This window comes from Balearica regulorum, chromosome 1 (assembly GCF_011004875.1).
Source record: "Balearica regulorum gibbericeps isolate bBalReg1 chromosome 1, bBalReg1.pri, whole genome shotgun sequence".
NCBI classification, from domain to species: Eukaryota; Metazoa; Chordata; class Aves; order Gruiformes; family Gruidae; genus Balearica; species Balearica regulorum.
The window spans coordinates 158788116-158815556 of NC_046184.1; the positions used below are offsets into that span (position 1 = coordinate 158788116).

The 27441-nt window shown below is 38.0% G+C and overlaps 1 protein-coding gene across 6 annotated transcripts in view; it reads left to right on the forward strand.

Annotated features, from left to right (window-relative positions):
• NALCN (sodium leak channel, non-selective) overlaps window positions 1-27441 on the forward strand; it is a 244939-nt gene that overhangs the window by 88916 nt on the left and 128582 nt on the right. For all 6 annotated transcript variants that reach the window (XM_075740769.1, XM_075740787.1, XM_075740816.1 and 3 more), the window contains 3 exons: window positions 1605-1747; window positions 1865-1969; window positions 4729-4815. In XM_075740769.1, the coding sequence (XP_075596884.1) occupies window positions 1605-1747; window positions 1865-1969; window positions 4729-4815 (335 nt within the window). The remainder of the gene's footprint in view (window positions 1-1604; window positions 1748-1864; window positions 1970-4728; window positions 4816-27441) is intronic.

A 27441-nucleotide genomic window follows, 5' to 3' on the forward strand; every position in this document is an offset into this window, starting at 1 on the left:
TTACAGTTTCCTAGCCAGCAACTTTTAATAGATTCCTTTTTTTTTCCTTAATCTCTGCCTGTCCTCAACAGCACCGTTTTGTTCAATAATTTAATCAGTTCAGCAACAGTATAATATTAGATAATTGACCCATTACTTTATGAATTTTTGAAATGCAAAATACCCATGAAGCAATCACTGATGAATATTTCAGTATCGATAGAGACCACTCTCTTTTCTGAAGAAACAGAAAGGGTTTTGCCAACTATGCTTGAATGCTTTTTCTTTCCTTTTATTTTTATTTCTGCCCTTTGGTCCCGAGAACCATATGCAGTAAATAGGAAGGAATCCAATAACCAGAAGAATTAACAGAAAGGATTAACATTTGTGCCTACTTACCATGACCATGTTAACCGTTCAACACCTACATATCAAACGAGTGAATTTATACAGAATAAATTCCGTTCATCCCTGTCTCCTCTTATCAGTGAAGATTTATCTGCGAAAGGGACTCCCTAAGGCAGGTTCATCCCACCTGTGTTAGCAGACAAACGGATGTAGATGCTACAAATTCAGTGGGACAGTAACAATGCAGAGCTCCTTATAGGCTGGTGTGATTTTTTGGGAAACTCCTGGACTCGGGAATTTCTGACTAGAACCACTCCTTTCTCTGGGACCAGGATCAGATAGCCGGCTGGTTCGTGCTGCCTGTCTGTGTGTCACCAGCATCTGCTGCGTTTTGCTAAAAGGGCAGTACTCCACGCACTCCCTCTCTTCTATCCAAGATGTTTCGTGAAACGAAGCAGTAGTGGAGCGGAGCTAGCAGGTGGCTGTAGGACAATTCCAAGATTTCACAGCAGTTTGTGAGATTTCACAGTTTAATTTCACAGTTTAATTATGTTCCTTCTCGGAACAAAAAATTACTTCAAACAAGAGCGCCATACGAGCCCTAACCACAGTCTGTATGTTGAAGCTTTCATTGCAGAGATAAGGAGGCAGGGGGAGCTGGCTGGAGCATATTACCACTCAGCCATTAGGATGAGTTTGGATCTTAAGTTTAAAATTAGTAACTTCATAGCTTCATAGCATTCAAAAATGGTTTCTGCACACATAAACCCCTCATAACTTTTCTTTCATCTCCTTCCCCCCTCCCCAGAGAGATACAGGAAGTTTAACTTGCTAGTGTCGGGCACCACTCGGTGTAGTGCTGCTTACTCAGCGTTGCTGATGATAGTAGTAGTGATTCCTTTCACCTACTGACTGTTTATCTTGATAGTTTTAATTAAATCTGCCTTTTCTCACAGATGCTGCTGAAGTCACAAGATGGGACAAATTCTGCCTTTGGAGACATTTGCATACTGCCAGGGAACCCACCTAAGGGATTATGCATGTGTGGCCAGGGAGAGAAGGGAGTCAGTCTGCTCTGATACAAAACCAATTCATATTCAATTGCAAAAGAAAGAAAGGTGGAAATTCACCTGAAAAATCTTCTCTTTGAAGGAGGAGAGGAGAGCTGATACCCTTTGGAGAAAAGGAAAATAGAATAGATAAAAGATTATTGTTTGCTGATATTGAAAATTTTCAGGGAGGCTTAATGCCAAACATTTTCATTTTTCCTCTGACAGGCACAAGCATATTTACTGTTTACGAAGCTGCTTCTCAGGAAGGCTGGGTGTTCCTTATGTACCGAGCAATCGACAGTTTTCCCCGATGGCGTTCATATTTCTATTTCATCACCTTAATTTTCTTTCTGGCCTGGCTTGTTAAGGTACTGAAAAACGTGTTCTTTCAACCTATCTGAAATGTAGATCATATTAGAATGAATTTCTTCTCTTTTCTGCTTACTGAGCTTTGTGTCAGCCATTCTTTCTTGTTCTTTTTTCAGAATGTTTTCATCGCAGTCATCATTGAAACGTTTGCAGAAATTAGAGTGCAGTTCCAGCAGATGTGGGGGTCCAGGAGCAGTACTACTTCAACTGCCACCACCCAGGTGAAGCACCTGAGATGCTGAAATTCTCTGGGGACTTGATTGGGTTTAGTTTATGAATGAATAATAAGCCAAAAATTCCTGTTAATTATTATTTTAACTGATTTATTTCATTTTGCATGTTACTGCATATATTTTAAAGTTGATACATGAATTTTCATATAAAATTAAATTGTAGGTTATGTTATCCAGCTAGGCTTTCTTAAAAAAGAATAATAGAGAAGACTGAAATATGGTTCTCTATATGGCTAGGTATGTTATCGCTATGTTTTTATTTTCTTTTAATGAACTACAATAATGCTTTTGTCTCATGTCATTGGTGGTTTTGGAATTAGGGTTGCTGTTGAATATCACTCTCTGTGCTGAGGAAGAGCTGAAATGGCAAGCTGTAGCTGGAAGAAGAGAGGTCAGAGTGTAGCTGAAGTGTTTGGGGAAGCTGGGCCTGAAACTGAGAAGGGCATGTTGAGACCAAAGAGGAATGAGGTGCTGAGGCAATGAAAGAACCACGTTAGTGTTTGAGGTAGCCACAGAAAGTGAGACCCTGAGTATGGGATAATGGGTAGGAAGAAGCCGTGACAGAAAGGGTGAAACGTGTAGGCTGGGTAGTGTGAAGGACCCAATAGGAAAAATGAGCGCTAACGGGTTGAGATTTAAATTCTCCCACTCATTATCGTTACAGTCATATTATGTGTCCTGAATGTATGAATGGCCAGGCTTTTCCAGGCCAGTGCAGTTTGCCATCTATAAGAGGGACCAGTACTGACTGCCTGCAAAAAGCCCTTAGGAAGACAGATATGAGAAACATACCCATGAGGAACATTTTTCTAACCTTTGTAGCTAAACATTATTTATTTTCTTAAGCCAGAGGATTTAAGTGTTTCAAAATTATTTATTAAACATTTTCTGATATTCCTTTGGATATTCCTGTAATCCATATGTAAATCTAGTCCTTTTCTGCGTGCTGCTACATTTTTCACTTCAAATAGACTTTGTGGCAATAATTTCTACTCTTTATATGTCTTTGTCAAAGAAGACTTGGTGATATCAATTTAAAATCTAACAAAAAAAAAAAAAGGACTTTTCCACATGACAGATACTTAGCCTGAGGAACATACTGCTCGTTTCATCTCTGATGGGATGAATTCCTGTGCCATATGGGCTTAACCAATATACTCTGAACAAGAAGCTGGAACAGAGAGATCAATGTAGGGAAACTCAAGAAGCAGCCAACATTAAGGAATTTCAAGGATAAAAGAAATTCCCAAAATAATGTCATCACGCTAAAGAATATGAACATGTTGAATATAAATTGCATCGTGTAAAATAAAAATAGCGTGTTGGCTGCAGACAAGCAAATGGTTACTTTGTTCCTCGAGTCACTGGCGTAATGGAACATAAAGGGAGTCCAGCTTACCTAACTACAAAAATGATTTATCTTTTTCTGTATTAAGGGCACAAAATTTCTCACAGGGTTTCTTGTTCAAAGCACCAGACGAAAGTTAAAAACCTTGCTTGTTTTATGCATGAAATAACCTTGAGAAAAAGCAACAATATCTTGCTTCATTTGCCCACTTCATAAATCATTAAACTGGTCTCGAAACTTAGTCCTATAAAAAAGAAAATGAGTGTCCAACAGCCAAAGTCAAGGAAGGGGGTCTCTGGAGAAGGATAAAAGGAGGTTCTTGTAAAGCATTTGAGCACCACACAGTAAAGCGTGGTACAAAGAGGAGTAACTCAGCACTGATCAGAGTTGGCAACTCTTCCTGGTGCAGAAATGCTAATAAGGACTCACCAGCATTACAAGCATGTTTGTGTGACATTGTCTCCAGTCTAATGAGCGCTTCTCTCGGGGTGGCTTTTAAGCTTCAACCGTGCTGCTGTAGCTGTGTTTTCGAGGTGACTTGTTTGGGTGCTGGGTGTCAAGGAAAAGATGGGAGTGAGGTGTGAAGTTGGTCACACTTCATTACGTAGTATATGCAGACTCACAGGTGGCAATTCAAAAAGCTAGAGCCATTCATTTTCTTTCAAGGACATTTTCAAGGACAGTGTTAATCACTTCCGGACATGGTTTCTCATTATTCCTTATGTCCAGCAGTCTGCATTTTTTTATGTCCTAATTTCTGAGGGGGAGGGAAAAAAAAAAAAGCCAGAATGCCTACACCTATGCTTCCAGAGGTTATTGGTCAAATGTGAATACCACCGTGGTCAAGACAGCCTTTTCCACTGATGACATTGGAGCCAGGATATCATTCAGGTCTTTGCAGGAATTATAAGCTCTGGGTAACAGTACAGGACTGTACAGCTACTCTTGATGTGCATCAGTGCAACAAAAATAAAGTCTGATCCTTGGAGTAAAATAATTTTGCCAGTAAAAAAGACAGCGTTGTCTATTATTTTCAAATGCACCATGAGACTTATTTTTTGATCACAATGTATTTGTACTGCCTCAGGATAAGCTTACCTTAGTAAGGAATTTATTCTGAACAGGTACTACTGTCTAATGATACTGATCAGAGGTTAATTGAATCGGTTTTTACATTAGGAGTAATAGAGACACATTGTATTTGATTTTATCTGAGTAAAATTCAGAATCTATTCGTGTTGGAAAAAGAGCACGTTGCTTTTTTCTGTAGCAGTAAGAACTGTTTCCCTCTTAAGTAGCTATCATCAAAATGTATGCAGGTCCTTAAGGGGAATGTATTAGATTTCACTTGTATTTATTGGCACGTAAAACATTTCTGACAACAATTTTCCCTTTCAAGATGTTTCATGAAGATGCTGCTGGAGGTTGGCAGCTTGTGGCTGTTGATGTGAATAAACCCCAGGGCAGAGCTCCTGCATGTCTACAGGTATGACATTGCTTTTTCATAAATCAGTGTGTGTAAGCAGCACTACTCAAATGTTGGCATAAGGAGACTGTGGTGAGAAATAGCTACAGCAGTTTTAGTCATAACTTTCTTTAAGTCCATTGCTTTCTGCAGTGTAGGCTTGTTCACAAAAATCACAGATCAACAAGAAAAAAAGATAGACCACACACAAAGGGAGAAGATTAGAAAAATGCATTCCTTAGAAAGGCTTTGTTTTGTGTGCTCATGAGAGAAAGATTTTAGGTTTTTTAAATATAAAATAAGTAATCATCCTTTATCTCTCAGACATTATATACAAACTGATTTCACGCCTAGGTTACTCACAACAGAAATGCTGCTTTATTAACTGCAAAAAACAATAATGTATGTCAGGAAGCATGACTAATCATAATAAACACAGAAGTACCTCGTTTCTCTTGTTCCATCTTGAAAATAGGCTCACAGAAGAAGGGGGAAGAGGCATGTAGGTAGTAAGCCATACAGTGTTTGAAACTTGCAAATTTAATATTCTCACTTGGACATAGGTGAGTTTGTAAAACTCTATCCTCATTGTTTAAATAAACCCAGACTAAGATAAATAATATTTTTATAAATCCCTTGTTATTACAGCATATTGTACAGCAGCTCAAATTTTTATTTGCAGGTTTAATAGTGTCACTTCTGGATGAAACTAACGTGCTTCAGAGTAGACAGCCAAAGCTACTATAGCAATCTGATAGCGTGACGTTTGCTGGCAGTTTTGATTATGTTTGGTTTAATGTGTAAACTAAAATACACGTACTTGTTGGCAGTATCTACATTGCTGCACACTAAGCTGGCAAGCACCTTTCATCCCCTCCACAAGCTGCTTGTTCTCAAATATATCTGCTTTTTCAAACCACTGCCATATATTTAATTATAGCATATGTCTTAACTGATAATTCCTCTTCCCAAATTTAATTCTTGATTTTGACAGCAACAGGAACGTTATTTATGGTGATGTCAAGTAACAGTCTCGGGTATGTGGGTAAAATGAAGCTGAACTCACAATGAAAACCCCTTCAGATGAAAGTTAAGATCTGATTTACCTGGTCTGCCTTTGTCCCTAGTATTGCATTCTTGCCCCTTTAAGGAATCATGTGAATACACAGTAAATTGTGTTCCGGGGAACAAAAACCTCATGCATCAGCGGGTGCTGCAACTTTTTATAATTGCAACTCAACTAGCAATTTTCTTCTCATTCTTCATCCCTTTGTGCAATATCTGCAGGATTGCCAGGAATCTATGACCTTGCTGGATGTCAATCCAAGGAAAGCAATCCAAAGGAAAGTAGTGCGTTAAAATATTATTTTATTAGGATAGTGCCCAGAATAGGCTTTATTCTTATGAAATATAGACTAAAATACAGCCCAAAGAAAGCAAAATCTCGAAGTCTGGATAAATACACACACCTTTATTCATCTCACCATGGATTATTGTTTCAATTCCATCAATCCAAAGTAAAAAGAAAATAGACTTCCTAAAAAAATCATGCATTTAAGGCCTTTGCAATATATTAAAGGTATTATTTATGCAGCAAGTCCCTAGTGAGAAATGTGGTAGTTATTTTCTAACAGTTTGGGTGGGGCTTGTTCCTTAAGAGGAACATGGTGCATAAATCTAAATCTAGGAAAGAGTTAATCAGATCAGAGAATATATATCCTGCCTCTAGGACACATTCAATTAATATGCATTCTTCTGGCCTTTATTAGCTAAGTATATTGTCATTCAATATCCTGTGAAGGATGGAGTTCTTAGAAAAAGGTAGTGAAGACTCTCTATTGCCCTGTATCATTTTAATTAAATTTTGCAGTAAGTTTGGTTTTATTAATTCCTCTCTGGGCTCTGTAAATATTACTGCTCCAAATACGAGAGAGAACATTATTAAAAGTTCTGTTTCAACATGGGTCTGGGTCTGTGCTTTCGTGAAACTGCACTTACTGAGTGTATTGAGTTATTTAGAATTTACTTCCTCAACAAACTGTACTGTGCATCAAGAGAGGAAGTATCTTAGTGGCTAAAGGAATGGAGAGGGACTCTGGAGATCTGGGTTCTATTTATTGGCCAAGCACAAATTTCCTGTAGATCGTGAGAAAACTACTTAATAGGTATCTTTGCTTTAGTTCACATTCCTTATGGTGGAAAAGTGTATCCCTGCCAGATTTGGGTACTGTGGTGTTTAAACCTACTAACTACTTTTGAGGCACTCTAATAAGATGGAATTGTGCTATCTAAATTGGCAAATAGATACATCCAGCTCTCTAAAGCAAGGAGCGATGGAGGAAAGTATCATGTGATTTATGTGTGGTGTGTAACATAAAAACCTCTGTAATACAGGTTTTGGAAGACACTTCACATGGACTAGCTGGATCTGTTGGGTTTTACTGGTTTGCCCTTTGTACAACCATGCTTACTGCCACAGACCTGGTCAGGGGTTTCAGCCTGGCAGGCCTTGCCAGCCTCGGGAGAACATTGCAGCGGCACATGGAGCAATGCAGGTCTGGTGTTATTCCTCAGCAAACAGCAATAATTCAGAGATACCATATCGGCTCTGCGCAGAGCCTTTGTAACTCACTTCATCTCGTGCAAACGTGTCGTCGTTGCACTACACCGCTCAATTAAGTAAAACAAATAAGCCGGCTAGCCATGTCTTTACACTTCTGTCACAGCTGATCTGCAAAGAGGGGATTACGAAGGAGTTTCGGAATCCCGTCTAGTGAGTAGTGTGCCTCGATATGTCTAAACTGCTGGGCAGGTGAGCGCCGCTGCCCTTGCCAGGGTACCCCCTCCTGTCTCTCCCCAGAGCCCACCTGCCTTTCCAGTGGGCGCATGGCGTACAGGCAAAATAGAGCCAGCATCTGCATACAGGTCTGGGATCTGCAAGGGGGTCTTGATTACAGCAGTTAAAAGTAATTAAACCATGAGAGATGGGCAAGAAAGATGGGCCTTAATCTGGTGGTTTTGAAGAACTTTAACTCAACTCAGATGCCTAACTAAGTTTTTAGTTTTTTAGAAGTGGCTGGAAGTGGCAACATGAAAAATTAGTATCAGTATGGTTTCTGATTTTGACTTGCAAATCTATCCTAATGTGGGGCAAAGAGGCTTTTATTTCAGTATAATGGGTTTATATTTATTGCACTTTTCTTTTGAGTGTTCCTAAAGGTGCTTTGTGGTCTTTTGTTACTTATTCTCACTGTTCCCCATGACTGGCATTGATTTTAAATATTGATTTTCTTTTGTCACTGAAAAATAATCTTTGTGTTTTCCATTTCAACATGAACCATTTGGCATGAAAGCATGCTGAGGCTCCCACATTGCCACATTATTTTGCTGTTGTTGATATTACTTTAACACATTGTCATGTGTTAGAACTTCCTGCCTACCGTGATTTACTCCTACGAGCTCAGTAGGAAGCTCTCAGTTCACAAATAAAGAAAAACTGAGCACCAGGTTCCAGAAAAAATCCGTAAGAAAGCTCTTTCAGCATGTATTTACCACTTTAATCTCATGTTAAAGGCACACTGTGTTTCTTATTATTCCTTTCCTGTTAATTTTAGAGGTTGTTGTTTTTATCACTCCTTCCTTCTCTTTGTCTTCCTGTCCGCAAAGACTTCTAAAATACGCATGCTGATTTAAAGCTGAACTGGAAAGTTTTAACTCACACATCTTCCATGAATCTGTGGTTGGTATTACTAACACCAAGTAATGACATCTTCAGTCTTCTCAATGCTTAGTTTTGTAATGAACAGAGAAAGTCTGGAACTGTGATTCCTGTGGGGAACAACAAGCCAGACAGCAATTCCCTCTTCATGCGAATATTTTGGGATCGTCTGTCCAGCAGAAATGAAACGCACAGCTGGAGATGCAATGATGTTTAGAAAAAACTTGGGAACACTGTGTGTGATGTGTCAGCATACATGGAAGTGGTCACCTACTGACAAACTGTATGTGCACTCGTACTCTGATAGTAAAATCTTCAACAGATTAAAAATACTGCATTCACTTTTAATCCTATGTGCTCCATCTAGGGAAGAAATAGAAGATCACAAAGCTATGATCTGAGCAAGCAAATGACATTATTATGATTACAGCACACTTGAACATATGATTAATGTTAGAAATTCAATCATATCTTTTTGCCTCAAAAAAAAAGTCAGTCCTTCATGCTACATATTATTATCCGAATGTGTTACAGATTTCTGTACGATTACAGAATTTTAGAGAACCTTGGAGAGACAAAAAGATCAGAAGTCATATCAAAAGACAGAAAACCTATAGAGGGTGGAAGAGACATGGTGAGAGAAGCAGGAATTGAGTGTGTTAGCAGTTTGATAATGGATATATTCAATGAGAGAGAGAGAAATAAGACAAAACAGTACGTAGGGGTTTTCACTGCAGGAGTAACAGAAGAGAGTACTTCTCTTTCATGGGAAGTAATTGGTGAAGCAGAAGAGTGTGGTAGTCTGTTTATACACTAATTTGGTCTTTAGTGTAATTTTGGAATCAAGCAGAAGATATGCCTACTCAGTCCTATTCTCTTCTTACCTACAGTGGCTTTCATTAAATTAAATACATATATAATACATTTCTTCCAATTAATTGGAATCCTCTCTTGTAGTGAAAGAAAAATTTTGTCATTCAGTTGACTAAAATTAAGTTTTGATTTGAATGAGTTTATTGAGTATATTACACGAGGTTGTTCAGAAGCAGATTAAATTGATTCCAAATCCTAAACCTCTGAGGCTGTCATAAAAAAACCAAAAAATCTACTTATTTTTTCTGTGCCCTGTTCCTATTTAAAAAGCCTAGAAATTGCATCAGTTAACAGAAGCTTGGATAGTTCAGTGATGTATTTGGCACTGAAACAGGGGTAAAAAGCAACCATGTTAGTTTTACTGAGGAGACTCAGAAGCAGAATATGTGAAGTCTAAATGTAAAAGCAAGCTGTTAGTTTTGGTGAGGTAAAAATGATGAAAAAAATGAGGTGGAATGGAAGATTCTGCAGGGAAACTAAACGTGTTGGCAACAGAAGAACACGCACAGATAAAGTCCAACCCCATCCAACCTTCCTGTCCTCAGTTGTGTGTGGGAAGATAGTAAATCCTGGGCATTATGAAAAGAAAAAGAAAAAAAAAGAAAAAGAGAGACTTCCAGTATTTTCCACTTGTACACAGAGTATGGGAGAAATGGTGAAAGTGTGGTGAATGGAGTAAAGGGATAGGAACTCCAACATCTGGCTAACTCTCAAGAGTCTAGTTGGGGATTTGCAGAATGAGCTGTCGTTAAAGATGTGCTCAGTTTCAGCTTTATGCTGTTTCAGATGAGGAAGGTAAAGCTGTTACCATCCTCTGCTATCTGCTCACCCCCTTTTTTCAGGAGCTTTAACCACAGTAACAAGGGCAACTGAAGAGGCAGCAAGTTTACTCCTGGGACACCGCAGTTCCCTGTCTCATCTGGTAATGTAAACTGCGTTCAGTTTATGTTACTAAAAGAAGTTACGAATTCAGACAGCTGAAATTATTGCAGTTTGTTTAACTGGAGGAAGGAGAGGACAGGGACATTATCTTTATATTTACTATAATGTAAATCTAAGTGGTGAGAACTATCTTTTTCTGTTATGAATTAAAAAGATAATCTCATAAAATTGGAGAACCAAGCTTATTTTGCCCATATACATTTTTTGCATACTTAAATTCACCATTTTTTACTGAAAGAGACCTGTAAACTAGTAAGCCTCACCATGTAGATACTGGAATACTCAGAAAACTAGCAGACAAACAATGCATTTGCCATGTCTTAAAAACTGGCCAGTACCAGAAATAGGTACATATAGATCATCCTTCTCTGAGCTTCTGGATACCCATTTATGCCCTCATTCTCTCTCTTGGATTCCAGCAATCATTCATGTAGGGACTTTCTGAAGTAGATGTTAAATTTAGGCCATTATATTTAGTATCCATTGATGGATTTATCACCTATCAATTTGTCTAGCCTCTTTTTGAACCCATTTATCGTTTTGGCCTCCAGAACATCTCGTAGGAACAAGGTACATAAAGTAACTATGTAGTATTTCAGTTGATTACAATTGTGGAATTAATTTGCTGATTTTCCTGAGATTACTCAGAAATAACTAAAAACTTACTGCAAAGATTATATGTTGTAATTTTGAGATGGATGCTCATTTTCAATAAAAGAAAGAATTTGAAACAAAACGTGACAACGAAGATTACAAGCTGTTGTAACATGCAATCAGTAGCAAGGGGAGGGCAGACAGGAGTGTTTGAGGACTGTACACACCAAGTATGGGGGATGGTCAGTTTATGTTTGTGCTTGTGTATGCAAATATAATTACCAGTGATGAGGAAACTTCAGAAAGGGAAGTAGACACTGAGTATCAGGAAGGACTGTTAAAAAAAGACATTAGTGTATTTGATGACAAGGCTGTCATTTCCAAGACAACTTTCAAATCTCCCATAGGTAACATTCTGGCACTAACCAATATTAATTCACTTTATTATTATTAGATTCCTATTGTAATTTTGTCTATGCTTCTGTTTCTCTGCTATTGTATATATGCATCTGAAAGAAAAGTAATTTCAGGAGGGTACAGAACTGCGTATTTCCAGTCTGCAAGGCGTACAACCAGTCTCTCTCCCTCTCTCTCTTGCCTGCCTGCCTTCTTGTCCTTTATAATACATTATACCAAAGCATATTTGTTAACAATGAGTTAGAGACGTAGTTCTTTTACGTTCAGAGTTTCTTCTCCATAGTTTTCCATTTACTTGCTGAACTGTCTGTTCTTGTTCATTACCAAGGAAATGACTAGCCACAGTTTGTATCAATCTAACCACAGAAACTAAACAAAACGAAAGAAAACATGTTATTGATTTCACTGTTTTGCATTTGAACAAGTAGATTGCGTGAACATGACTTCCTCAGCTTGAACGTGTAATTTTCCTGCAGATTTAAAGTATCAGAATCCCATCGATAGAACTATGATTAAGCTTATAAAAAGTAGTGGTTTTCCTTGGCAATGTTCCGTATTAGAGGAGAGCCTGCTGCAGCAGAAAATGTGGTCACATTGGGCCCTTGGCATCTCCTTGGGAGATTTAGGATTGAGCGTTCTGAATTTCTCCGAGGCAGTAGGTTTTCAACAATCTTTGTATGTCGGAATTATATGGAAGCCTTGGCTGACATTTACAGTCAGTCAAGATCTCTGAACTTCCCTTTATTTTCAGACAAGCTGAAAGTAGAACCTTTTGTGTAACCCCTGATTTTCAAATGGGGCCCCAGAGAAACTTTCTGCTGTGCAAGAAATACACTTCATGTAAGGATTTTTTATAAATCTTGACCTTCTTTTGCATAGGCCTGTACAGTTCATCCTTAAAGTGGCATTAAGTAGTGACATTCCGTTCTTACATCATCATGGTCAAATTAATAAGCTAAAAGTCTCCCACGATAAAAATATGCAAGTTGCTATAATATTTTTTAAAGAGTGCTTCAGCTGTGTGGTGTGTTTTTTTTTTTAAACCTCAGCCTTTTTGCTGTGATGTGAACAGGCAGAGTGGACCATTCTTCTAGCATTCTCTTCAGCAATGGAATTCAGTACTGCTTGTACTCATAATTTGCACTTAGAAATTTTTGGGCATAGCAGTGTGAAGGGATTATCAAAACTATTCAGTAATGCCACTAAAATTGAAGTTCAGTTGAGTTTCCTTTAGAAAACTTTATTTCTGGGGTTAAATATGTCCAGTGTTTCAAATCCCATCAAACTGAAAACAGGTATTTAAATTGTCATGTAGCTTTTTGGTGTTTAGCACAATTACAGCAATCAGAGTGTTGGAAGCAGCAGCAGCAGCAGCATGACTTCCTTCAGAGCTGTAACTCGAATGACAAATCTGAGCAAAGTGGAAGACTGCAGAGTCTTAGAACAAAACTAGCAGGGATTTTTTTTTTTTCTTCATGTGAGTTGTTTTCCCCCCAATATTTTCCATATTTCTAGTATTTCACAAAGAAATACTCTTTTCACTAGGACTGCAAAGAACATGGTGTACTACAGCTCTGTAGGTTATTAGATTCTTGTTTTTCAGATGTTCTTTTTAGATTTTTGAAACTTCAGAAAAATCACTTTGCCATATCTTTTTATACTGTTGGGGCCTCTAATCCTTTGGATTCCTCAGTAGTCAGTGGAGAGGGTGATTCCCATCATGAATCTGAAGATAAGTCACATGCTGGGGATGCTGAATTGCCTCTCACATTGTCTGTATTTCTTCATTGTCATGGGGAGACGACGTAAACTGTGTGGCCTTCTCAACACCTCAGTGAAGTGCCTAGGAGTAAGTGGGGTGAGTCTGAGCCAATAGGTATTTAAACAAACAGCTCTTACTAAATCCTGAGATTCTTAAGTGGCTATTTCATATTCAGATTAAGTATTTTACTTTCAATTATTCATGAATATATATCACCAAAAAAAATCTATGAGAAAAAGTCTTTGCCTTTTCTTATCACATTCTTGGTATCCTGAATACTGATTCTAACTCTTTTGAGAATCGGTGTGGTCCTGATTCATCTCATGCATCTTTAAGCCCTTAGCAGATGCCAGTGGCACAGAGGCGATGGGAAGAGATAGGCATTGCCAGAGGGCAGCTGAGGACCTGAATCTGGTGGTGCCCATCACTGTACTGACTGCATCAGAGTGCAGGGTGATTACTTTCCTATTTTAGGTGTGCCAGTTCTTTTGGAGCGAATCTCTAAAGCCAAAGTCTGTACCTTCTCTTTCTCCAGTAGGCCGTAATAATCTATATTATGTATTTCTGATGTGCAGATTTAAAGCAAAATTAAGTCCCACTTCAGCAAGCGTGCAGACTGAATTTTTGTTAGTATTTTGCATTTATTAAATCCTACTGAAATCAGTAGAAGGCACCTAGAGCTTTAAGAATCATGTTTTTATATGAGTGGTTTCATTGACATAAATGCAGTTGTTATACAGAGAAGTACTTGCACAGTCATGTCAAAGTCTACATCCTTTATGCTTTGTGAGTTCCTAAAGTGCCCGCTAGGGAGAAGCATCTTCAGCTGACCTATGCATTTTAGCAAGTTGAAGGCTGCAGTGCAGTACAGTAAATTCAGATCTTCAAGCTTCTTCCCTCACAATTTTCCTTCCCCTTCCTAGGATTCCCTCTCTTTCCTATGCTTGCCTCAGACCTTTGAAAAGAGGGTCTTTGAGGCCTGACGGGAGCGAAGAGGAAAGCCAGAAATGTGGCATATGGAGGAAGGAGATTGAATTTCTTCCTGTTTAATGTATGTGAACTGATAGCAGATGTTTGCAACCCTTCTTTGGCATAGGTGTACTTTGATTTCTAGCCTGAGATTTAGTTTGGTATTCAGGGGGAGTATTTTGCAGTTTGAGGTCTTTTTTTCCTGTCTGTCATTTTAATTCTTCCATTAAAAAAAATTAAAAAATCATTTTATGTTCTCATCTCAGAGCTTTCAGACAATGTACAGAACTGAACTGTCACAATAAGAGCGTGCATTCCCTTTTATAGACCCTTGTTATTTTTATTTTTCTAGCTAAAGAGGGCCAGGATGGATACCTGGCCCAGAGGCCATCTGACATGGACTGTGGTCTTCCATACTTCCTTCTCCAGAACAGATCGATCATGCCCACTTTACACAGGCCCTTTGTGTCTTCTGGCCCCTGTGGCATCCCTCTGTCCTTCATGCTCAATTATTTCTCTTGTGTTTTTTTTCAGTTCTGAGTATCCAAAACAGTGCGAGGCTTGTGTTGTGGCTTACCAGAACGGTAGTTTTATGGTCTGGTGCTGAGATGATGCATTGCACGATGCTCTCAGGTTTGATATCAGGGCGAGTGAGGTTGTTCAAGCGTGCAAAGACTTTTGTGATGTCAGAGGATTGTACAGAAAGGAGGGAGCCATGCTTGGGTGTTGTTTTAAGGAGAACTAACTGAAGAGGTCCAAACAAGAGCCATGCAGCCAGCTAGCAATTAAGCAGACTGGATATGGCAATCAGTTTTTGTAGTTGCTTCTTGGCTTTCAGTCCTTTAACAGAGTAGGAGTATCAGATGGTACCAGAGAATGAGTTTTCTTCAGGTGAAAAGTTTTTAACAAATTATTTCATAACACAGGGACAAAAAGGATACAGCACAATACTTAGATGCAGAAAACAAACATGCTTGGTTGTTAATGTTAAATATTTTAAAGGAGTAAGTGGAGAGGACAGAAAACTAGGATAGGGGAGAGCAGGGTGTACATTATATGGTACAAGCAAGTATGACTAAGACTAATGGGATAAAATTAAGGAAGAGAATTTATGTCCAACAGTGTTGTAGATTCTGAGGAAGAGTTTGTGTGGTAGGGGGGAAATGCCCTTGAATTGCTGCAGCCATTGCCAGGCAAGGCTGGACAAATGCTGAGAAAATAGTTCTGCATTGATAGGGATAATAGCGTGGTGCAGTAGATACTTCTTTTACTCCCTCGTAAGATGAGAAAGAGAAAAATGAATCACAGGTGCTCAGCTATGTTGGGTTCTTGCCTTTTGTCTACACAAGGAGCCTTGACCTTTCCACCTCAGCTCAGTGCAGAACTGTTACGTGGGCTTCCTTTTCTCAGGACAGTTGGCAAAACACTAGCATATTGTTTCCTAGCACCCAATAACCAGTTGTTCCTATGGGCAGGAATGGGCATTTAACTTACTTTAGGTATTTAAAATTTAGTTATCCAACTGAGGCACAGGTTATACTTAGTGGAGAGAAGCAGGCACCTTCAGCAGATACTTTCTTTGCTAGTTGTGACATAGATTTTTTTTATATTTTTATAGGCCTAGACCACCAACATGCTAATTCATATTTAGATTTCAGTGTTTCAGGATTTTTCATAATTGCTTTCCAAAGTCAGTCATTTTCATTTAATCTTCACCTCATCCTTTGAATAGTAGCTTGAGACATCATACTTTTAAGTACTATACGTTATTTTGCCATTAATGCCACCTGGTGTATATAATCTATGTAGAGACATTTTGTTAATAGCACAGTACCCAGAGTGTATATAAGTTATTTCCTTTTCTCTATCATAAACTTTTCAGAAATGTTTGGCCAAGGAAAACAGATACATACACTAGTGGGCTGGATTTTAGAAGGTGTTTTACTACAGACGCTGCTAATATAGCAGAGTTGGCAGTACATGTGCTGTGCCCCTTTATTTTTGCCCTCCGCTTCCCTCTGTAGGATGCTAGATAACTCAGAGAAAGAACTGGAACACTAATTAGTGAAAGCTGACTGTACACCCAATTCCCTCCCTCATGCTCTCTTTATCTGCATACAGTTTTGCCATCCAGTCTGTTACACTGTTGGCTCAGAACTATCCTCTTGAATATCTTCTCAGTTTTCTTCAGTATTTTCTAAGCCATTTCTCTTTCACTGAGAAACTGTCTTCCACTGACTATTCATGGTTGTTTGCAAGAGAAGTCTTACTTTTTTTACCCTGAGTCACTCCATTTCATCCCCTGCCCAAAGTAAAATTTCTCAATATTGCATAGCTTAGAAACCACCACCAACAGATCCATTCACAGATCCTTAATGTTTCTCTTTCCTTCTTTCCTTCCTTCCTTCCTTCCTTCCTTCCTTCCTTCCTTCCTTCCTTCCTTCCTTCCCTCTTCCCTTCTTCCCTTCTTCCCTTCTTTTCTCTCCCTCTCCCACCCTTCCTCTCTTTCTCCTCTAGCCAAAGTTCAGCAACCTTTGGTCTGTGCTGGCCAAGGCTGATAAACCTTCACTGTTCAGACCTACTCTTCCTCATCCATTTAGTTGCTGCCACTCAGTCAGAACTCATAATGATAAAAATGCTTCTTCACTCATATGCATGCACGTATAAATACCTTTATGCATACCAGTTACTGAAACAGGGCAGAAACAAAGCAAACAACTTTAAGAGCCCTTTAAGCAAGTTTGTTACGGGTGAGCAATATCTCATGCTCTGTGTCTATGAGATCATCTGAACCATTTCTTATGGTGGGGGTCTTGATTTTCTGCTGAGTGCACGCCTGTTGTATGCTTTATGGAGCCAGAATAGCTCCTGTACTACTCTTTTTGCATAGCTTAAATCTTTTCTTGTTAAAGCAGTGGTTTGTGCTCCTCTAGGTATCAGGTAGACTTTAGCCATACCTACCCACAGTATAAGTGTTTTGCCGACATCAAGGTACAGCTGTTTGGTTCGTATCGTTCCATTACACCCTCATAGTCATCATTCTACTTAGCACACTTAAAGATAAATGTGTTTGAGAGGCAAAACTTTGGTAACCATATATTCTGCAAATCAACCCATTTTTCTCATATTCGTACATTAACTGTTAAGTAAAGTTCCCATTTTTCTGTACGTTGCACGCTTCCTTTAAAGTGATCTTGTTGAATACAAGTTTGAAATACCAGTAGCACTGAATTTAAAGTAAAAAAAAAAAAAAGGCAGAAAAATGTGCTATTGCAGTAGTAAGGCGTAACTGTAAAGCACAACCACCTAGAACTCAGTACAGCTACACTTTTGAAAAGCATGGCAGCACGTGGCAGGCAACACACTGGAAATTCACATTTTCACCCGAAAGTCAGATACCTTTAAAATGAGGAACACTTTCATAATGACTGGCTAGGAAAGGTTTCAGAAAGCTTGGTTAGCACCACAAAGTTTTCAGCAGAGGTAGACATCAAATACAGTTCTCCAAGGAAATATTCGGCTGCCTTAACTATGAAGCCATCCTTCTCCATATGCCATTCTCTGCCTTACTCATGCCATGTGTTGCAGGATATTTCCTCTACTAATGTGCATCCTACAGCCCCTTGAGGTTCCCTGGAAAGTTCAAGACTTTGGTGACCATGTCATTAAAGGCATGCACACAACGGACACAGGTGACCTTAAATCCAGCATTTTGCAATTCATAGCTTTGCAGATTTAATAACGTTCTGTTGTTACCAGGTTTACTTTTAACAGGAGGTAATTTTCAACTAAGAAGCTATTAGGCATATAGGTCCTTATTTTGTTTCCTGAATACCAGTAGTTTATTCAGCAAAAAAATCCAGTTTAGCAAGCATAGGCATATATATGAATCTCATTAAAGTCTTTGAAGTATGTAAGGATTTTGTGCCTCAGTCCTCTTATTGATGCCATTGGCATTGTTTGTGGAAAGGTAAGGGTGCAGGTATAAATAGGAGTCTGATTTACACTATGACTTGTCATGGATGGTATTTGTTTTATTTGTGTGCTCCCAATCAGAAGGCTTCCCGTGAGAGAAGAGAGCACTGTTCCTTTTTCAAGGATACTACTGAGCACGATTCACGTGGAGATGGTTGCAAGGGATGTGGATGAAGTCAGGCAAGGTGTATCTACATTACAGAATCTTACAGCTTCTGCCAGGAGACTTTGAGGTGGCAGTGAGTAGGCATCCTTCAAGAGATGATAGGAGTAACTTCCTGGGGGATAGAGCAGACTGAGCAGCAGACTATTGCAGCTGAGAATGCCATTAACTAAAACCAAACCTGGAGCAATGATCTGCTTGTAAGGATACTTGAGCAAAGAGCGAGCTGCATATGATACAGAAATACTGACTTTGGCTTGCCAGTCTTTCAGATGAGTGTTCTGAGGCAGGTTGTTATTCACTGATGGAGCTGCAAAAGAGGATGATTCACTGCTCTCGGATTGGGTTTCTGAGAGAAAATTGATGGGGGATTCTCTGTGTTCTGCAGAGCTTAGAGCCGAGCACCAATGCTTGGAGTCCTTCTTCTACCTGTCCCTCAGAGAAGAGGTAAGGAGGAAAAGGCATGTGAAAAGCGCAGGTTTTTCACCCTCTGTTCATCCAGATTTTCTCTCTCTCTGTTTGGGGAAGTGCAGAAGGGAAACAACAGAACCCTGGCACCATCAAACTTGGCGAGAGTTTTGCCACTGGCTGCACTGGAGAAGGATTTAATCTTTAATATTTTGAATGTAGGACATTGGTTTTGCAGTCATTAAAAATGGGAGATTGAAACAAATCTAAATCTTAAACAGTCTTGAAACAAATAAAAATACCTTAAACCCATGAGACAACAGGGACACGCTCTTGCTAAGTGTTCCTCCATACAAACATGAAGATTTAGGTGTGTACAGGAGAAACTAACTGTTTATTTCTCCCAGCTATAAATATAATGAAAAAAGAGAATTCCTTACGTTTACTCTAGCTGTAAGAAATTTACATCAAACACATTTCCAGAATACTGCCTAATTCTCAGAATTAATGATATACTGTGCTTCAGCAATTCCAAGAATTGTTTTATATCCATTTCATTCTTTCCATGGAAGTTAGATGTCTAAATCCACCTGACTGCTTTGAAAATCTTGATCTCTAAGAAGACTTTTCCACATGTGAGTGTGCTGTGTTTTCATAAACCAGTAAGGAGCTTATATTGAGACAGATAAGTGTACGTACAAAACACATAGTGAATGCTACAAATTTACCAATTTTCGTGGATTGCGATTATGCAAATATATTCAACTAAAAACATTAGGAACTGGCATCATCATTTAAATGAAAGGACAGTAATACCAGTGGGTCCGTATGAACCAGTGTGGGTAGTTTTGCAGACCATTTGGAAAATTCCTTTTTCACATAAAAAACCACTTTGTAAATCAACATACAATTTATGCTGTACACACCATTTCAGTTCAGCATTAATTATGAATATATAACCAATAAGATTAATCCTAATGATTGTTTAAGAGAAGAGTAAGATACAGTATGCAAAGGGTGAATAATGGAATATAACTGTGGCTTAGAAGGGGATGTATGGCAGTGATGGATGCAGTTTTAATTTAAATGTTTTTACTCTTTGCACTGGTGGGATAGCAACATTAACTAGAAATTAATTTTAAAATTACTTAAAAGCCTCAGGGAAAGGAATGAGGGCAAGAATAGATATTTATGCCTAGGTGTAGTTGTACAGACATAGACATGGAAGGAATGGAATTTATTTGGCTGTCTGGCAATTAAATGTTCTGATAGGAGTTGATCACCTTAGGCACTTTATAATCAGAAGAAAGAGACATCAACAGGAGGTGATTCGTATAATTTTAAGACAGTCATTGATGATAGCTCAAATCCTAGGTCATTTACATTTTCAAGACTGTAGCTGAATTCACAGTGCAAATACTGAATTACGTATTGTGGTAATGCATTTTCAGTAGACCCTACTCTTCAAGTAGGTATGAAACCCCCCAGTATTTGGGGGGCACATTCTAGTTTATAAACACATCAAATTTCATCTGCTAAAAATAAAGCTGTAGTTAGTCAAAGCTGAAAATTTGACATCCAGGTCTAAAGAGTTCCTATTTCATTGGTATTTAGAATAGCATATTAATTCAGTATACTGCAATATGTCAGTGACAATGGTTCCCTTTAAAAAATTTGTACAGGAGAAAAATACACTGGTGTATATATCTCATGATGTCTTAGAAATAGTTCTTCAGTTTTGGATGTATTTCAGTGGCCATAATTAAAGAGACAGTTTTCAGTAAAGACAAATAAATTTCTTCATACTTGATGTAATCAAAATCATATAAATCTAATGCTTATAAAATAGCTGGAATGTCTGTATTTTCCCATTTTTCAGGGATGACTGTAAATGGAAATATTACTTCATGATATATATCAATGTGACCATTTTTAAAAAGGCTGTAGATCTTCCGTGGAAAAATAAAATCAGCTGAATGATTTTTAAATGAGAAAACATCTAAACTTGCACCAATATTGTCAGACTTATTTTATTAGTTTGTTTCATCATTTAATTACAGCATCCTTCTTTCCTCAAGTCTTATGAGATACCTTATAATTCCATTGAGAATTATCAAATAAGAATTATATATTACAAATATAGGACAACAGCAGTTTCCTATCAAAGGATATTCCTTTGTTGTTCAAAAAAATGTTTGATGCTCATATTTTTGAAGAAATCCTTTGAAGTTCACTTCAATAGAAACTCTTACCATACAGACCAGAAGAGATTTAGTTTACTAATGAGCTACTTCATTTTGATTTAGTATATAACAAAATCAATTCACAATTATATATTTTTTATTAATTAAACTTTTAAAACCAGCTATGTACGTGCTGATGGCAAACTTTTAACCTGCCTTTTTCTTTTCTTTAATTTTCCTTCTTTTCAGTTCCCAATTCAGTTCCCAATTGTCATGTTCAATGATTTTAGGCAAACACTGCACTCACCAGTTGAAGAGCAGGAACCAGAAGTGACGCTCATATAAATCCTTATCCTAGAATGAGTTTCACAGTCCATGAATGGCAATTCCCCAATCATTGCCACCCATGGTTCTGTCAAGTACTCTTACAAGCTTACCATGGTGCTAAACCCTTTGTTCTCCTTTGCGCCTGCTCTGCTTTTCTGTCCTTCCCCTGCTGTGAAGATAAGATTTCTTAATTCCTACACCATGTGCTTTCACATCAGGTAAGTATTTCTGAAGTGAATATTTGTAAAGGACATACAGGAATAATTTTTGCAAGGATGGGTTATAGGGAGAAGAGTATCCTAAGAGATCAGGATTTTGTGGGAAGCAAAAATTATGTATTTTCTTTCCTTTTCCTTACTTAATCAACCTCTTTGTATGCATGTCACTTCGCAGTATTGAGGGCATGCTCCAAAGTTTATCATTTTAATCCAAAATCACATGTTACCATGTGTGTCTTTACTGCTTGCTCAATCTCATTTATTTTCCTGTAATCTCATCCACCTCTAGCAGCATTCAGCAAAGCAGCTCTTAATTAGGTGATGTAAAAGCTGTCAGTGTTGCAAATCAGCTCTACCTTCAGCTAAACTGCGCTTTCAGTTTCCTGGGTATAGACAAGCGGAGGCTGACACAGGTCTGGCAAGCTGTGATGGTGAAAGGAGTCCAAAAAATTTAATTTTACCCCCCCCTACAGACAATCTCCCAGCCTTTAAAAGACTTACTAGTACCTGCATTTGGTGCATCTGCTGATTTGCTTTTTATAGGACCTTCTTGGTTTTATGCCCTAAGTATGACCGTAGTTATGAACACTACACATTATGCTTATCTCTTTTTATATGACATTTACTTTTTTAACTCCTCTTAATCCTATTTGGAAAAATAGTCAAAAAATGTTTGTGAAAAAGTGTGGTTACGAAACTGAAGAGCTATTGTGTTGCTCATTCAATTACCCAACAAAGTTGGAGTTGATATTTGATATTCAACTAAATTTGGAAAGGTGAGCTTCAAACTAACCAGAAGGCTGCGGTCTTCTGTGTCCTGTGACTCCAGCCTCTCCAAGAGATTTACAAAACAGGATTCCTGTGTGGTCCAGTCCAAATCCAACCTTAATATCATGACCTTTTCAGAAAGTGGGGAAATAATTTTTTATGCTACTAATTACAATTTTAATTACAATTAAAAAATGTACAAATCTTTGACCTTAGAATCAAGATCTTTTCATTCTGAAATGCTACTACATTTCATCCAGGCCACTTATTACTTTGAGTTGTCTTTCCATATCCTTTAGGTTAGACAGATCAACACCGCTGGTTCTACCTTAGTGAAGAGAAGAGGGATATCACAGCTTGACTGCAGTAAAAGTAGTCTAGCTGGCGAAGTTGCAGAATAGATGCTTTGTAAGAAAAAGGGAAGTACATAGGCAATCACTGCCCCTTGCCCTCCAAATTAACAGCAGTCAAAATCATAGAATCATAGAATCACAGAATGGGTTGGGTTGGAAGGGACCTCAAAGATCATCAAGTTCCAACCTCCCTACAATGGGCAGGGACACCCTCCACTAGACCAGGTTGCCCAAAAAATCTCTGATTAGGTCTGCTATCCCCCTGCTCAAGGTCATAGAGCCTGTAAGTAGTCAGCAGTTTCCAGCACCATTTCAGATAGGAGGAGATACTCCAATGATTCTCTTCTGTTAAATTTTGTTTGAATGGAAGCTGCTTTACTAGAAAGTAGGTTTTGAGTCTAAGTGCAAAAAATCTTTTTTTCTTTCTAATTAGTCATCTGATCACTTCTTTAATGGAGCATTTGATTTATTTCAAAGCAAGCTCTGCTTTTATATGTAAATCACAACTTTTAGAGTGTGGTAATTAAATTATGCAAGGAAAATGCAAGGAAAAACTGTTCTAATCAAAAGGTGGAAATTCCATTAAAATGTTTGGTATTTATTTATATAGCCAAGTAACTCATTTTAGAAAAAAGTTTCATGAAGTTTTCCCTACTGTACCACTATGGATATGTTCCTTATGTTTCCCATTGCATACGGGACTAGCTATTTCTGAATGGTCTAAGCATTTTAATATGAAGTGATGTTTTTGTTGCCTCGTTCAGGCTCACAAAAGTGTAAAAGTGATCAAGACCAGTAACAAAAGCATTTTAAGGGAGGTTACTATTGCCGGTCTGAACTGTATTGTACACCATGTTCCCGCGACCAGTACAGTACATGTGGTAACCAAGAAGATGAATGTACTCTGTTAGGCAAGGCGTTGCAATCAGAAAGCAGTAATCGATACAAACGGCCAGTGTACCCAGGAATAGATTTTCATTAATTCTGGGTAGAATTGTCTTAATTGCCTAAAGCACACATTTGGCAGGTTTTAGTTCGGAAGGGAAGTTAAGTTATGAAAGAACTGAAGTATTCTACTACTTCGAATGCTGATCAAATACTTCTGTGAGTTTTAAACAGCTCAACAATACAAGAGCTGTGAAAAAGCACTGAAATCCAGCTCAGCCTTCTAAAGAATTTCAAAGCACGCATACTATAATAATCATTGTACTAAGATAAAAACCTGCAATAATAACTAAGAGAAGGTAAGGAGCTCTAGTTGAGTATAAAACTTTTCTTGAAGGAGGTTTTTTTTCTTACTGTCTTTGGCTGGGAAATACAATAATAGTAAAAAGAAAACCCACCAAAGAAAATATTTCCTTCCCTGAGGAATTACTTTTTTAGAATCTCATTTTCCAAGTTTTCATGCCCTTTGGAAATAGTAACAGCACGATCTCTGAAGAGAGGACTGAATGCTTCCACACATATATTTTGATGTTAGAAAATAAATTATTTGGAGGGACATGTTTTTTGCTGTTTCCGTATCAGACAACTCTTGTAGCATTGGTTTCATTTTTGTTTTTTTCACCATCACTTCTTCCAGATGAAGAAAATTGTTCCCACTCTTTTAATTTTTTTTTTTGTTGTTGTTCTTTTCTGTTCAAACATATGGTGTTGTTAGTGCTTTCTCAGTATGTAAGAAGCAAGAAGTAGTTTGAGATTTAAAATGGTGCTTCATGCATGTACAGGGAGTTGCTGGCAAATAAGAGACTCAGTTTCTGCTTGTCATGAATTGCTCTGTATGTTGTTTTCTCATGAGCTCAAAGGAACTAGAAGATGTGCCCTAAAGTCTTCCTAACAGCCAAATTTATGTTTCCAGTCCTCCAACTCATTCTGAGTAGTGTCAGCTCTCTTCTGCCCTCTGTCATGTTAGTCGCTCATGATCGGTGAACACTGTTGTGAGGAGAGGTGGGTTAAAGCACTGAGCTGGAGTTCCAAGCCATTTCTTCTACAGAGTCTATGCAGAATTAGTAGATACCAACTTTGATATGAGCAACTCACTCATTGGACTTGACACAACAACGCGGTCATGCTGAAACTGAATCCAGGCTAAATACTTGAGAAGGGGGTTTAAACCATACGAGGGCAAGAAGGGAAGGGCAGGCACTGTTTTTAACTCCTAACTCAGCTGTACCTGTCTTGATACATGGGTAGTGCCATATCCTTTAAGTAACAGCATGAATTCTGAAGGATTTCATGATGATCCTGAGTAAGTACCAATTGAAGACTGTGGTGCAGCACTTAATGTTATGGTCTAGTGCCTTTTCAGCTCATGAGCTGCTCATTATAATAAGAGCAATCTTTTCCTTCATATTTATAAAGCAGCTAGTAAATCTTGGACACTACTGCAATAACATAAAAAGAACACATTTCTAATGAATCGAGAAATAAAAGGTTAAAGAAAATGAGTACAATGGAGAAAGTGAGAATGGCTGATTCACATCTGGTTAATAAATGACATTTCAAAGACATGGATCTTGAATTGAGATGTAAAGTGAAAGAATAAGTAGCCTATTGAAGCAATTTCAGGGAGGCATTCCAGGTGAGGTCTTCAAAGGCATGTAATTCAAGGAGCCAGTGTTAATGGAAAATTGCTGGAAGTGAGGCTCCTAGAGTTGTAAAATGTAAAAGTTACGGAAATTTTGAAGGCATGGGAAAAAATTACAGCACAGGTAGGTTCCAAATTCCTTTTCTCCTCACACACCTTCCCTGCAATTTGAAGCACATGTAAAAATTGATTACTTGACAATATCATATTTAATGTGTTTCAGAAGGGGTGGGCAATATATTATTTACCACAGCTCGTACATGGTAGAGTTTTTGAATAAGAGCAAATAGATTTAGTATTAGAGATGGAGCTGTCCCGCTGCACAGTAAGCATGACATTATTATGGTATTTTCTTTTTCTGGTTTTCAGAATAAAAATATACAAACATAGGAAATGTCAACGTTGTTGACATAGATAAAATAGAAGATTATATCTAGAGAGTTCAGAAACAATATGTAAATACAGACAAAATTATAATGCAGATACTGAAGCAACTTGAGTTTTCAGAGAAAAACCTAGAAAATGTAGATTAATAATGTCAAATCCATCCATTACAATGACTCACAAAGTACAGCATCACAAATCACCTATAAATTGCCCTACCCTGTAAGTGTGTACATATATGTGCACACATATACATATGTGTGCACATATATGTACATATGTTTTGGAAGTGTTCAAGGCCAGGTTGGATGGGGCTTTGGGCAACGTGGTCTAGTGGAGGGTGTCCCTGCCCGCAGCAGGGGGGTTGGAACTAGATGATCTTTGAGGTCCCTTCCAGCCCAAACCAATCTGTGATTCTATGATTCTGTGTATATACTGGTGTATAGTATGACCAGGTGGAAGTCTTAAATTGTGTCTATACCTCTTCCTGTACTTGAGGTTAAATGCATTTATCACTGTGCTTTGAAACCAGAGACCATGTTGCTGCTAAGAGATCAATGATAGTTTGCAAATTTAGAGTATTTTTTACTGTGAAAGGAGAAGAACTTGTAGACCTTCTTTTTGAAAGTACCATGGTGCGAGGGAATGTACTAATCCACATAGGACAGGTAGGTGATTAACTACACCTTAGTAAAGTACAGGGTCCACTTCAACCCTACAGCTTAGATGAAGTCACTAGAAATAAACCAAAAATTAATTTGGCCTATTTCATTTCAGTTTTTATACAATAATTATTTTGTCTCATTCTATTTTCTGAATGGAACTGTGTTGCAATGTTTAGGAAAGGAGTTAAATCTGTATTGATATTATTTGCGTTCTATTTTGCATTTCATAGGTTGTAGCTTTAAGAAAATTACTGCTGAGGTGATGATATATTTACTAACAGTTCTAAAATCTGAGGGGAAGGTAACAATCTCTATGCATTATTGTTATCATGAACAATTTAAGTAGTATTTTTAGGTTTCTTTTATGTTGCAGCTGCTCGTCTCCATTTCTCTCAGTCGGATTGCAGTCACTGAAAGGCTGCTTACTTCCTCTCAATCTTTTTGCAAAGAAAATGATGTATCTGTGCTAGCTGATTTATAAACTGGTGAGGAGGAGGTTCATTTAGTTTCAAAGAAGCCATTATTTCATGGATTTTTAGGGCAGAAGAGTCACCAGTTCTCTTTTTGTCTGTTCTCTTAGAAGTTTGTGGGAGGAGAAAAGTGGCTACTGTTAGTAAGAGGCATACAGGAGCATACCCATACTACTGCTTTATTCTGTTATTGCAGAGTATGAAGTAACAGGATGCAGCTAGTCTGAGGGAGGCGTATGCCACACTTATTCTTTAACCCTATAGCAAAAGTAGGACTTTGGCTGTCAAATCTAGCATGTAAGGAAAAAAGTGTCTAATTTCTGAGAGAAACTTTTTTGCCTTTAAAGTTTTTTTACTCAGAAAAGTTATATCTTACGGTTTTTCATTTCTCTTCAGTAAGCTTTCTATCATTATTTCCATTAATTTTCTTCCTAAGTGTGTATTTTCTCATTTTTCTTGTGTTGTTGACTTTACTTGGTTCCTTTGACCAGAATTGTTTGCCTTTTTTAAGTAGTTACCTATTTTAAAATCAAAATTTGTTGTGCAAAAAGGCAGGAGAATCTGGTACAATATGACAGGTTCATGAATTGCTTGTATTTTCAAATATTACAGAGATATTTAGACTATTGGAAGATAGTCCTTGGCAATTGCTGATATCTGTATGATTTTAGCTATATATAATCTGAAAATGACATTTGCTTTAAAAACCGTATTGTGATAGCATGAAAAGCAAGACCCTGCTTACATATCAGAACACATATTTGCATATCCTGAAACGTTGCCATTATTCAGTAATCATCGTCCCATTTCCAGCTTATTTTGAGGCTGCGTAGTAGGAGGCCCTGTAAAAACACATAGTTCAAATCAGGGC